The sequence below is a fragment of the Erpetoichthys calabaricus genome, chromosome 9 (genome assembly GCF_900747795.2).
Source record: "Erpetoichthys calabaricus chromosome 9, fErpCal1.3, whole genome shotgun sequence".
Classification (NCBI taxonomy): domain Eukaryota; kingdom Metazoa; phylum Chordata; class Cladistia; order Polypteriformes; family Polypteridae; genus Erpetoichthys; species Erpetoichthys calabaricus.
This window is the reverse complement of record NC_041402.2, coordinates 133,384,879-133,398,893: the sequence shown is the minus strand read 5'-3', so window position 1 is coordinate 133,398,893 and position 14,015 is coordinate 133,384,879. Positions and strand designations below refer to the sequence as shown.

Sequence of the window (14,015 nt, the reverse complement as noted above, 5' to 3'; positions counted from 1 at the left end):
TCCAACTCTCACTGGAAACGGGTTCGACTATACTGTTAGAAATGCAGACCAAGCTCTGACACCGGTTGTACAGGGACCAAACAGCCCTTATCAGGGGGTCATACTCCCGGATCACCCCCCTGAGGATTCCCCGAGGGACATGGTCAAAAGCCTTTTCCAAGTCCACAAAACATATGTAGACTGGTTGGGCGAGCTCCCATGCACCCTCCAGGACTCTGCCAAGGGTGTAGAGCTGGTCCACTGTCCCACGACTAGGACAAAAACCACACTGTTCCTCCTGAAGCTGAGATTCGACTATCTGATGGACCCTCCTGTCCAGGACCCCCAAATAGACTTTTCCAGGGAGGCTGAGGAGCGTGATCCCTCTGTAGTTGGAACACACCCTCCGGTCCCCCTTCTTAAAGAGGCGAATTAAGAGATGAATTCAGTGCCCCTAAATCTACAAACTTTTTTTTGTGTATGCGATAGGATTTTGGTGCACTCCAGTGTCCTTCACTCAAATTATTACAACTTCATGCAAATACGTATCCTTAATTAAAAATATTAGCGTTGAATGTATTTCTCATGGGAAGATCATAAATCCACATTTTTCTTTGATGTTATTAATTAATTTTAAAAGCCAATTTGTGTTTCTGTTTTTGATTTATTGAAATGCGGAAAATATATAGACATTGACCGATTTTATATTGAACAGATTTTTGTTTTAATTTTTTTCTGTGATTTTTGTGTTCTGTGTTAACCCTAGTCATATACAGTAATATGATGATGCAGTCAGTTTACTGTACATCTTAAATTACTAATCAAAATAATTATTACACATAAATACTTAAATTGTGATATTATTTTAATATAGTATGGAGTGTAGGTATATTATCTTTTTTCCACGCCCCTATAAACACTCAAACTTCCACAAGTGTCCCTTTACAAAAAAGAGTAGAGTATAGCTCTAGAATATGAGCACTAATACGTTCTGTAAAGGAACAGGGCCTATACCATCTACAGCTTTGTAACTAAGGACAGTTTTTAAATTGGTCTTAAACTTAATTGGGATTGGATTTACAGTATATGGCTGTGCATAATTAACCATACATTGTTAAATGAACAATTTAACTCTATGACCATAAAGCATTACTAGTTATTTGAATAAAATTGAGCTGTGTTTTCAAGGTTCTGCAGCAGTATTTAAGCTGGAAACCAGAACAGGACTCAAAAAAGGGCATTTTTTATATTTTGTATCGGCTGATTGACAAATAACATTTACTTTATATAAAATTGCTTACACATTAATGTTTAAATCTATTTACACTGGGGAATGTATTGTAAATATAAAGATTTAGCATGATACAGCATGAATAGGTACAGCATTTACTTAACATCTGTAGTTATTTTCTTCTTTATCTTCACAGAAGATGATGATTATGAAGTTCAAACATGGGAGACATTTAAGGAAAAATCATATTTTTTTGGAAATTTGAGAAAACGTGGATGGGAATTAGCTGAAGAATTTTGCAAGAAGAACAATGCATCTCTTCTTATAATTGACGAAAAAGATGAATTGGTAGGAATTATTTCAAATCCAAAATTATAATTACAGGAAAGAAAAATATGGTTATAGTCAAGCCTGCCTAGTGCAATGGGAAAATAATTTCTACATTTATTCTGTTACATTATTTCCTGTTTATTTTGTAATTTTACTAATATTGTAAGAAGGGTTCAATAGTAAGAGAATTTTCTGATCTAAGAGATGGGTAAGGGAAGTGTGAATTCTACTCTAATAAAGTAAAAGTCAGATTTCCTTTGTATTCAGTTAAAAAATTGAATATTGTCATGGTGTCTTATTCCTCTGTGTCACTGTTCTTCACACATCGTTGGAATATCTATAGGCTTAGATGGAGGGCTGGTTCTGCATTGGTACAGACTGTTAACTGGCACTTAACTGCTTCCTAACTAGCAGACTCACTGTATTCATTCTCTGTAACGTATTTTGCTAATTTCCCCCCGATTGAACGTGTATAAATGTATATTTTCCCAAGTCCACTTAATCTAATTCAGAATGGTAAGGGGCCACATTCTATCCTTGTAGCAATAAGCATAAAGTCCATACCAAGTCCATTTCCCACACTGACATTCTGAATTGCCATTTTCTATTTAATGTGGGTCTATTTCTCACACTCTCTCTTAATGAATCTCCAGGGACAGTTGCAAACCAGTACTAAACACTGTGTCACTTTTTGAAGTCTACAAATTTATATTGTAATGACTTATTTGTACTTGAGTAATAATATATACGTATATTGCAGCCATTATACTAAATTTGTTTATGAGAAGGATGCATTGATAAAATCTTTTTTTTTAAGTGTAAAAGAATATTTAACTTGTGTTCAGTTATGTGCTGGGGTGACTTCAATATGAAGTTCAAATTTCTCGCTTTAGGTGGGTTTCTTTCAAAATAAACACTAATGTTTTAGTTGCATTTTAATGCCCAGCTGTGAACAAGTATATGTCCTTTAGTAAAGCAGTATTCCATTAAGGAAACACTCTTGCCAAACACTTTATGTTGTTGGATTAGACTTGGGCACATACTGACCCAGAGCAAGACAGGAAAATACATAATATACCGTAGATATCAGCAGACTTGGTAAACAACAATATGGATATCAGTGTTTCGTGCATGTTTAGTGTAAAAGGAGAGAGGGGATCTTGTAAAATTTCTCCAACCCAGAATAATTCCAGGAAGGCCAAGGATTACAAAAATGTAAAATTATTTAAACAAATAGAAAGATAAATAGAAGAGTGGACAAATTAATAAAACAAAACTGAAAACAAGTAAATGGAAAATAACAAAACAATGTAGCCTTTCAGGACCTAACTGCAACGGTCCAGGTTGGCTCCACGTTTTTTGTCAGCTTGAACCTGGAGCCATCAATAATATAAGGAAGGGTAAGCAAATGAGGACACAAACAGTCGGCAAGGGTTGCTGTTAAAGTGATAGGTGCTTTTATTAAAACAGTGTTCCAAATTAAAGTGCAATGCCTCAAACAGTCAATGAATAAATAATCTTCAGTAAAGGAATCAGTGGAAGTTAAAATCAGTCCATAAGCAGAATAAATACTACTTAAAATGAGCTTTAAACCAAAGGCAGTTTCTTTTTTTAAAAACCATGAGCCCCAGTGCTGCTTTGTAAAATCTGGTGTCTCCTCTGCTTATATTTTCAGGGCCTTACAGCAAGAGTACATGTTTGTCAGGAGGTGCAGTCATGCCTCTTAAACCTGGCTCATATCCCCATCACCAGTCCTTCAGTGTCCACGGGGTGCCACACTGAGCTACACACACATACCCCCCAACCAGTTCTTTTTCTGTCTGTGGGAAACACAGAATAACAGGGCCGCTCCTACTGTCCAGCATTACGTAATAGGATCGCCGTCTCTCATTCCTGCCTCTTTTTTCTCCCATAACTTCCACTTATTGTTTCGTCTTTTCTTTCTCCTCCCATTATCTTGCTCAGCTCACTTTTAAGTTTTGGCTACGAGCTGGTGCAGCAATCGGCGATTCTGAGGTGCAGATAAGGCAGAAGCCTGCATACTCTGAATTATTTTTTTTATTTAGAATTGCCTACTGTCATGAAACTCCTAGATCATAAACTCCTGTAGATAGATAGATAGATAGATAGATAGATAGATAGATAGATAGATAGATAGATAGATAGATAGATAGATAGATAGATAGATAGATAGATAGATAGATAGATAGATAGATAGATAGATAGATAGATAGATACTTTATTAATCCCAATGGGAAATTCACATTACACCTACAGTCATACACGGAGCTGCTGAAAAAGGCTGCCACTCACGGCGGCGCCGGATTTTATCTGTGATAGATAGATAGATAGATAGATAGATAGATAGATAGATAGATAGATAGATAGATAGATAGATAGATAGATAGATAGATAGATAGATAGATAGATAGATAGATAGATAGAACCTTATTTTTTATTTTTGCAGAAGCCATTTAAATAATCTTCTTTAATAAAATCCCTGTGTGCATCCAGGTGTCCATGTGTCTGTGTCTTCTGGTGAAGTGCGCATGCGCGGGGCACGGTGCGATGCGCGATATTACTGTCAGAGAAAGTTACAGGTGTTTTACGGAAATACAAACCAGTATTACTGCGAGAGGAAATTAAAGGCATATTACTGACACGCACGCCTGTATTACCGCCAGAGAAAATTAAAGGTATATTACGGACATACAAGCCAGCGGACGTACAAGACAGTATTACTGTCACAGAAAATTAAAGACACACAACACACGGCGGCAGCCCACGAAGAACGGTCAGCTCAGCAAGTAAACATCAACAAAAGAAAGGCTGAAAGAAAGAAAAATACAACCAACAAACAGAATGAGGTCAAAGTCCCTTGCCATTTAATATAGACTGTTCCTACTAATGTTTATGCACTACTGTTCTAGCGCCCGTTATTGTAATGGGCTAAATGACTAGTAAATAAATAAATAAATACATACATACATACATAGGTGAGCTGGTGATGCCAAATTGGCCCTATTAGGTGTCTGGTAGGTGGTTTGTGTGTTTATAATGCAATGAACTACCTTGTTGTCCATGGTTTGTTCTTGTGTTGTGCCCAATGCCAGCTGGGATAGGCTTCACCGCACCCCACAATCTTGATATGGTTTAAGCAGGTTAGAAAATGACATGACATAACATTTGCACTTTAAAAACCAGATTCCAGGATCAGTAGGAAACCAAAGTTGTTTAAGCTAAAAAGCCTTGACACAACATTAGTCTTAAATGCAACACATACATTTTATTTACTCATTGAATTTGAAACACTGGTTAAAAACATACATAGTGCCACAACAAATAAAAAGTTTTGATCCTGTCTCTTTTGATGGCTAAGATCACTTTAAAAAAATCAAGTATGGTTGTCTTTTTTTTTAACTTGAACACAAAACTAAGAAACTCTTGTTTTGTGAATCATTGTTTTGGATAACTAGAAGAACATTTACCCATCTTGGCAGAAAAAAATACGGAAGTGTTAAAATGGCTAACCTTGCTTCCCAACTCCCTCTTTTTCCCTCTAATCTCACCACCACTTGATCACTTGTCCCTGACTCACAGACACAAACTTAATGAGTCTATGAGTTTAAGGCAGCTTTATATCTCATCCTTGCAGTGTTATAGGAAGTCCTACTGTTGCAAAAAGCTAGACTTCACTGTAGTCCCCTTTGCACCTTTAAGCCATCTCTTACTTTAAAGCCAGAAACAACTCAACTAACACTTGGGAATCTATCACAATCTTTGATTTTAGATGAGAGCTGCCATTTATTTGGGACATTTCTATGATTTGGTGATCTATCGGTGTGAGGTTGTGGTCACAGAAGTCACACGTGATGATGTTATCAATGTGGTGACAAAAATGTTGGCATCATTAAAAACACTTAACAATTAAAAAGGTTGTGAATACTTGAAACCATGATCAGAAAGTTTGTGTTTGCTAAAGAATTCAGGGATAGGAATTATTCTTAGCATTAAACATTTTTGTATTTAGTATTAATGTTTAGGCTTAGGTGTACAATGACTTGACTTTTTGGTGTTGACGTTTTCTCTTTGTTTACTTACTATGATTTTTGCTTCTTCCATATTTAAATCCTGCCAAATCTTGGCCTGACAAGAAACTATGGAGTTCTAGTGAATGATGCAAATATTTTAGGAAAGGGATGTGCTTTTATTGTAGTAGTTTAGGACATCTGAAATCAGTCCCAAAGTTCTCATTAAAGTTAACACTTAAAGCCAAATTTTCATTGCAAATTCTTTAATGGTATCTGTAACAATTCAAAACAACAAAATTGCTGACATTAATGGTTTCCGGTAGCAGCTGAAAATTTCATCAGTACAAGTTTATTAACCATATTCAAACAAATTCAGTGAGATCTATTAACCAACAAGGGGGTTATGTGTTAATGGAAACTCCACTGGATCAGGCTTTTTACATTTTATATCAAGTCTAATCCAGCTAAAGTTAGGGACATTCTATGCTTTGCTTAATTCTAGGGTTTCATTGGTTTAAAAACAAATTTCATCAATAATTCAGTGAGTTTAGAGATGTCTTTAGCAAACAAAAATAGAATTATCCATGCATTGTTAGTATGATTGTACCCCTGAGCACCCACCCAGAAAACCCTTGCCAATGGGACAATTTTACAGGCTTTCAACGTCTATATCACAAGTAATGGAGGAACAAATCTGGGAACAGGAAAGTTTAATTTTTTTAAGGTAATTTCCATCTGATCATCCAGAAGTCCAGCAGAAGATATTTTTCTCATGGTTAGGAAAAAGGATGACAGACTATGTCCTAGCACATATTATTGAGATTTGAATAAAATCACTTTTAAAAATAATTACAATTTTCCCCATATTTCCTTCTGACTTAATCGAGTTAATGTTGCTACAGTCTTTACTATGCTAGATCATAGAAGTGCGTATAGTCAAATTTGAATTATAAAGGGCATCAGTGTCAGACTGCTCTTGATACAATTAATGGACGTTAAATCCAACCTGCGCATTGTCCCACTATCTTCCACCCAGGAATGTGACTACTAGCCATCTTAGTTGGGTTGCTTCTACATCCTGGTCATCCGTCCACTATGCTGGTTACCCAGTGTGGCAGGTGGCCGGGTGCGGCCCTCAATCAGCCGCCTATATAACGAGCCGCCGCCCTACAATCAAGGCTGGAGTCGGGTGAGGAGGTAGACGAGGTCAGAGGAGGCAGCAGGAGAGGCCCTGAGTGTTGTGTTGAAAGAGAGAGAAGAAAGTGGCTACTGGAAGCCTGGACTTTGGCAGTCGGTGGGGGTTTGTTGGTGTGGTGCACTTAAGACTTATATATATTAATTAGTGTAAATAAACGTGTGGTGATGGACTGCAACGTCTCTGCCTGTCGGTGTCCGGGCTGTACCTTTCTACACCAGTCAGCTAAGGGATTCCAAACCATTGCTGATATGATGCCACTCCCCCAGTGCACCAGCTGCTGCAGTGCCCCTCTAAGCCTGCCTCCAAGATATCATATCTCCCTTCCTGTCTTATACTTGCCTCCCAGCCAGTTAAGTGGATGGGGGACTGGGACACTGGTTCATCTATCACTGTATATATGAGGTATGAGTTATGAGAAAAGGTTGAAGGATTTGAACCATTTTAGTTTCAGAAAGTGGAAAGAGGTGACATACATAACTGAAGTATTCAGTATCATGAAGGAAAGTATAGTGGATACCAGTTATTATTTTAAAATGATTTCTTCAAAAAGAACAAGAGGATACAAATAGAAAATAAATTTATAAATAAATTAGTTTTTCTTTATACAAACAACCACAGGTGCATGGAACATGGTACAAAGTGGTGTACATTAGGGACATTCAACTTGATGTTATTTTGGAGAAATTAGCTAAATACTATTGACAAGCATTGTTGGACTGAACTGTCTGTTCTTATAAAAGTTGTTGTGATCTAAAAATTGGAAACAAGTTACTGTATGTTTCAACTGGAAAGTTTAAAAGGTGTTACCAAGGCATAATTTTTTTCTTTGTTCTTCCTAAGGATTTCATATCAAACAAGTCTATTAGAACTGCATGGGTTGGACTTCGACAAGAATCTCACAAAAAATGGTTTTGGACTAATGGAGCTATGCTGAATGCAATCCTGTGAGTGTGCTAATTTATTCTTTATTACTAATCAAAACACATTCTAATTTAGTTACTATATACTATAACAAAAAGAGAATGGCATAGATGAAGCGTTGGGGCCCAGGATGGGAACCCAATTCATTAGGAGCAAGTATATGCAAACATGTTACATTTTTAATACAGAGACCAAATGAGTGTCAAATCCTTAAACAAAGCCGAGCTTCTTCAGTCAAAGAAAAAGTTTCACATTCATGAAGGTCCATCCTCCTCTAAAGCTGACCCATTATTGAACAGACTTCATTTAAGTAGCAACTGGACTAGAAGGTATGGGACTTTTGGGGTTTGGACAGAAGTGATATCAGTGGTTAATGGCAGCTTCCTCTTCTACTCTGAAAGCAGAGAGGGAAACACCTTTTACTCTGGTTCTTACCTGGTCAGATCCCACAATATTTTCTCTAGGTTTATGTGTTCAACAAACTAAGTAAATGTTTCGCAAGGGCCAAGAGGTCTTCTCTAATTGTTGTCTGACATTGACATGACAAACATTGATTCACATAATTAAAAAAGGTAAGTGAGAGCCACAAACAAGGAATGCTGATGAGATTTACAGTATGGTGATTTCTTCTAAAATGTATTCTCAGCTTTATTTGTCTGTTTTTAAGATAAACATTACACAGAGAGAAGCTAGAGCCCTCAAGTATAACAGCTATATAATGATACTCATTTCTTCCTGTTTTTATGATGCTTTACTTAGCAGTTGATCCCTTATTATTTTCTCTAAATTCAAGTCATGATGTGATAGGTCATGGTTCTGTGCACCTGCATGTGACATTGTGACAGACATTTTTATAGAAGGAGGCTTAAATATATAGTTTAGATCATCTGCTTTTAATATATTATATTCCCATACTTTGTCTTTTAGACATTCACATAGCAGATTTTCATCTATGTGTGATCATCATGCAGATTATTTGTTTCTTCTTGTTTTATCTAGTTTTCATATACTGAACATCTACTGTCAGTTCTACCTTCTTCTTTGTTTCAGGCCCATAGTAGTTTTGTTTGCTCTTCTAATTCAAAGAACATAGCAAAGTAATTGAAAACTGAAATAACCAGAGACAGCACATTAGGGGAAAGCTGTAGTCGACTAACAAAAGAATTTGTTTCCTAAAATCAGATTGAAAAAACTAATGGGAATTGTACTCTTTTCTTTGTTACTGTATATCAACCACAACATGCATAACACTGATCTTTATAACTTTGATCTAGTGATATCATGAACCTACCAACTGCTTGGTAAGCAGATCAAACAGAATGCACAAAATGGTGGCACCCAAATTGCAAACAAAATGGCCAGAAGAGACAATCAGAAACTATTAACTGAAAAACATTAATGTCTTTCCAGAAATATCATTGAGTTTTCACTAATCTATGGAAGCCAAGCAAAATGAGGCGAAGGATGCAGAATCCAGGATGCCAGAAGCTGCCTTAAATAGGCATAGCGTGCTGATGCAATACATAATAAGCATTGCATGTCATGTGATCGAAAATCTGACAATAAGCAAAGCAAATGCAAAAAATATGGTTATGGCCATGAAAGAAAAGCACAAATTAATGGTATCCATGAAAAACAAAGGTCCAGAGATGGCTTCAAAATTATTTCATCATAACAGTAACAATTATGATAACAGCCACATAAGAAGAAACATTCAAATACTCAATGGAGTGAATCATAAGATGCCAAAAACATCCATCCATCCATTTTCCAACCCGCTGAATCCGAACACAGGGTCACGGGGGTCTGCTGGAGCCAATCCCAGCCAACACAGGGCACAAGGCAGGAACCAATCCCGGGCAGGGTGCCAACCCACCGCAGGACACACACAAACACACCCACACACCAAGCACACACTAGGGCCAATTTAGAATCGCCAATCCACCTAACCTGCATGTCTTTGGACTGTGGGAGGAAACCGGAGCGCCCGGAGGAAACCCACACAGACACGGGGAGAACATGCAAACTCCACGCAGGGGGGACCCGGGAAGTGAACCCAGGTCCCCAGATCACCCAACTGCGAGGCAGCAGTGCTACCCACTGCGCCACCGTGCCGCCCGCCAAAAACATTGATTTATTAAACCATAATTAAAAAAAAAAGAAAATCAAAAATAAATGTGCATGGATATTTAAAAGATAATATTTAAAGGCACAGAGAGGAAGATTTCTTGTAAGTTGTCCCACCAATTTTTTATTTATTTATTGGTTAATTTTTTCATTTAATAAATTAAAGTTTTGTAATATTAGACACAATCCATGGAGCTAAAAAAGCTAACAAAATAGACATTTACCTAAAACATTAAGTCATGCACCCATTATAGGTTTTTAAACAAAAGGCAAATTTTATTACATATACATAATATTAAGGCCAATGAAATAACAATAGATAATGTTCATAATTTTCCAAGATCAGATTAAATCCTTCAAATAGTCAATATAATATATTCTTCTGTAGCCATTAGGCTTCCCCTGGTCTTGATATCTGTGGATGCATAAAAAACCTTTGGTAGAGCTGAATGGGGATATCTATTTCCCCTCTAAATAAATTTTGGGTTTTGACTCAACTAATGTGTGTAAACTAAACTATTATGTTATAGATCAGAAGCATTAATTCATGTGAGTGAAACAGACTCTAAATATTTGTTCTAAACTGCAGAACTATTACGAATGCTGTTTGCCATTTATACTAAACTTTTTAACAAAAATATCTCACTATTCAGATAACATAAAACTCAGAAAGTAGTGGATTCTTACTAGATCAAAATGAACAATTATTTTTACATGTAACAGACAATTTTTCTGTCCCTGAAAAGCCAGCTTAATGTACTCTTAATATAGTATTTAAACCCTTGCGACTTATATAAAGTTAAAATGCTTCTAAATTAAATATTAGACACTAAACTAAATAATTTGGTCATATGGATGGATGTATGAATTAATTTGTTGTTTACATCACTTATAACTTATAGTATTGTACATTACCAAAGTTATTAAGTCCTTATTTTGACTGTTTTTGCTTCTTAGCTAAAATATTCTTTTATCTTTACCAGCTTTCCTGGAGGAGTTACACAAGAGAAGGACAAGAATGAATGTGCCAATGTGATGCACAATAAATTATTTGCTGCACCTTGTAAATCTGCCAGTCTATGGATTTGTGAAAGAAATGATGTTAATCAGTAATATTCCCTCAAATGGAAGGAAATATCATGATTTCTTTTAAAGATATTATCTTTTTCTTTTTTGTTAAAGTAAGTTGTAATTAGTGATGCAATTTATCAAACATGTGGCTTTCTTCGCACATTACAGTTACATCAGTGTTATCAGTGATCTGTTTTTAACATCTTTAACTAGTTTATATGATTTGATAAAGATGAAGGTAAAATTTCTATTGAAGCTAAAATTTGGATTCATGATAGGTTATCGAGCATATGTTAATATTTATCAGCTTTCCTTTTTCTCAGGCTTTATGTGTATACAAACACGATTAAATAATTGGATTATAGATTGTGTAGTGTTGATGTGCAATGGGTAGCGTTGCCATCTCATAGCACATTGACCATGATGCACGTAAGCACTGGAGTGAGTGGTCTCTCATCCCATCCAGGGCTATTTCCTGGTTTGTGATAGTGCTTATTTAAAATGGAAAGATGATTGTTTTATGCTTTAAGTCCTTTGTGTTTAATGCATGTATGGAGTTATTCCTCTTGTGGACACTTCCACTTGATCTCAAAGCCAAGGATAGTCTCAACTGTGAAAATGTATTAACACATTGTACAAACTTGCCTCACCTAAATGGACTTTGATGTTTTTCTGTATACTTACTAAAACAAACACCCCTACAAAGAAAGTTATGGAGATGTGCTGAGTGAAAATTTAGTTATTTTTACATTTTACCACTGAATTATTTACCTTTGTGCTGTGCCGAAAATCCTAAATTATGTTAACAGTGTGCTAAACCTGGTTTGATATCCTTTATTAAAGAATTTTGCTCTGATTTCCAGAATATTAAAAAGTAAATGACCAGACTTAAAATTATGAATTCCCTTTGTCCATAAACATTTATCAAAGTTGAAAAGGATTATGAAATGTTACATTTTGTGTTAACTATTCATTAAAAGTCTTAGCTAATATTTTATGCTCCCATTTCTTGTCTGCTCATGATTGAAATGCAGTGTGATGTACTTTGCCATTGCCAAGGAAGAAACTACAGTATTTAAAGACAATGTAATCTACATTATTATTATTTTACATTAAAATGGCCTATAAAGTATTTTGAACACAAGTGAAGACATTTGTGACGATTGTTAGCATTCACATCTTGGTGATCATAACCAAGTTGTTGATTTAATAACACACATTTAGAGAATGTAAACTTATTCATACATTTTTATTTCATTCAATTACAGGATGACAATATTCAGTGCTTTTACCTTTTAAAAAAACAAGTATAGAAACAAATTAAACATGATAGACTTTAGTTTTCTTGGAAAATTCCTGCCTTAATTTGGATGGAAAAAAAGCAAGCAACCAGATTGGTACTCCAGAACCAAACATGGAAATCACACTTACAAGGTGAAACTCAACTTTAGAACAATGACTTCACTAAGAATAAAACAATTAATCTAAGTCATTTTCAATTTACCTAATTAATAGTTGTCTTGTATGGCAGTATCTGGCTTCATCTACAATTGTATTAAATATAATTGTAATACAGTACATACAATTTTTTCAGATATAAAGGAAAGCGTGGTTGCAGAGGATATGCATGCTTTATTTTAATAACAGGATATACCCTCACAAAATGTAATCCTCCCTGTTTTAACAACATTTCTGCTCAAGGTTTACTAAATCAGCACTAGTATTACAAGAATTTACCCCAGTAATTAGTTGAAAGGCCAAATTGATTAAAAGACACTCAGAACTTTGTGATTTATTAACTTGTTACATAAATTATATACAGACCTGTTTTTATTTCTGTTTATCGGTTTGCAATTGCTGTGGTGGGTTGGCACCCTGCCCAGGATTGGTTCCTGCCTTGTGCCCTGTGTTGGCTGGGATTGGCTCCAGCAGACCCCCGTGACCCTGTGTTCGGATTCAGCGGGTTGGGAAATGGATGGATGGATGGATGGTTTGCAATTGGTGCATCTTAAGTATCTGAAGTGGTGGCAACAGTAATTGGGACTACCAGTGGATGTGTAAAAGTTCTCCAGATGGGTTACAGAAAAAAGCTTTTTGATTTACTGAGTTACTTAGTCACATTGTACCCAGTGCTCCATGTGGCTTTATACTTTATTCATGTGTCAGCTACGGCGAGGAGAAGCGATGTGTGTCAAGTCCACATCATGGAACACTGCAATAATTAACCAAAGAAAAAGAATGAGTTACGTATCACCCTAAAGGATGGGTATGCAATAGAAATCTTCTTGTAAACAGTGGGTAGATAACTGTGTGGTTACTTTAATCTGTATACTGTATAAGCAAACTCTAGCAGAAATTCTTATTCCATATTGATGGCACAGCAGACAGAAAGAACTTGCTCTGTTGTTCCATTGACTGATAATGCTGGTGAAGCCATGGACATTATTAATTGATTATGAACTGTGGGAGTCTGGATTGTTGCAGAATACATTGTTTAATACTGATATGGTGATATTAAATATATCTTGTTTTAAAAAGTAATAAATCTGTCTCATGCTACTTAATGACGTAGTTAAATTTCATGGGCTATTAGTGATATTAGGTGGGGCACTGGAAAAGAGGTGAGTTTACAACTTTTATGTCTCTTGTAAAGTTACCTAGCTTTATTTATTTTAAAACACATTTTTGCAATTTTTAAAGATGAATCAACTTCTTTAAAAATGTAAATGTATACCACCATAGAAGGCTGCTGTAGGGTACGCAAACTGAATCCAATAATCCATTTTGAAAAAGTATTTTTCAGCCTTCACGTTATATAGCACCTTTATATAAGGGCCAAATGTGCTGCTTGGGTTATGGATCTCCTCACGGTGTGCTCAGAACAGCCTTTCATGCAGAGATTCTTTCCCTTGGGTTCAATGATCTCCTGTCAATTCAAGGTAACTGGATACAATCAATGCAAGCATGACTGGAAGAAATGAGCTACTTATAACCACCTTGCCCTTCATGAGTCATATTAGGCTTCTTGTGCTACTGATGTCCCCTCAGAGGCATATCCTAGGCTTTACTATTTTCGTTTCTTCCTAAATAACTCCCCCATGTTCTCCATCATGATCACAAAGCTCCA

The 14,015-nt window shown here is 36.0% G+C and overlaps 1 protein-coding gene across 2 annotated transcripts in view; it reads left to right on the top strand.

Annotated features, from left to right (window-relative positions):
• The window catches only part of LOC114657238 (early activation antigen CD69-like), a 32,919-nt gene extending 21,041 nt beyond the window's left edge, over positions 1 to 11,878 (top strand). For both annotated transcript variants that reach the window (XM_028808966.2, XM_028808965.2), the window contains exons 4-6: positions 1,407 to 1,558; positions 7,610 to 7,713; positions 10,801 to 11,878. In XM_028808966.2, coding sequence (XP_028664799.1) covers positions 1,407 to 1,558; positions 7,610 to 7,713; positions 10,801 to 10,930 — 386 coding nt within the window. In that variant the 3' untranslated portion in view covers positions 10,931 to 11,878. The remainder of the gene's footprint in view (positions 1 to 1,406; positions 1,559 to 7,609; positions 7,714 to 10,800) is intronic.
• The last annotated feature ends 2,137 nt before the right edge of the window (positions 11,879 to 14,015 follow it).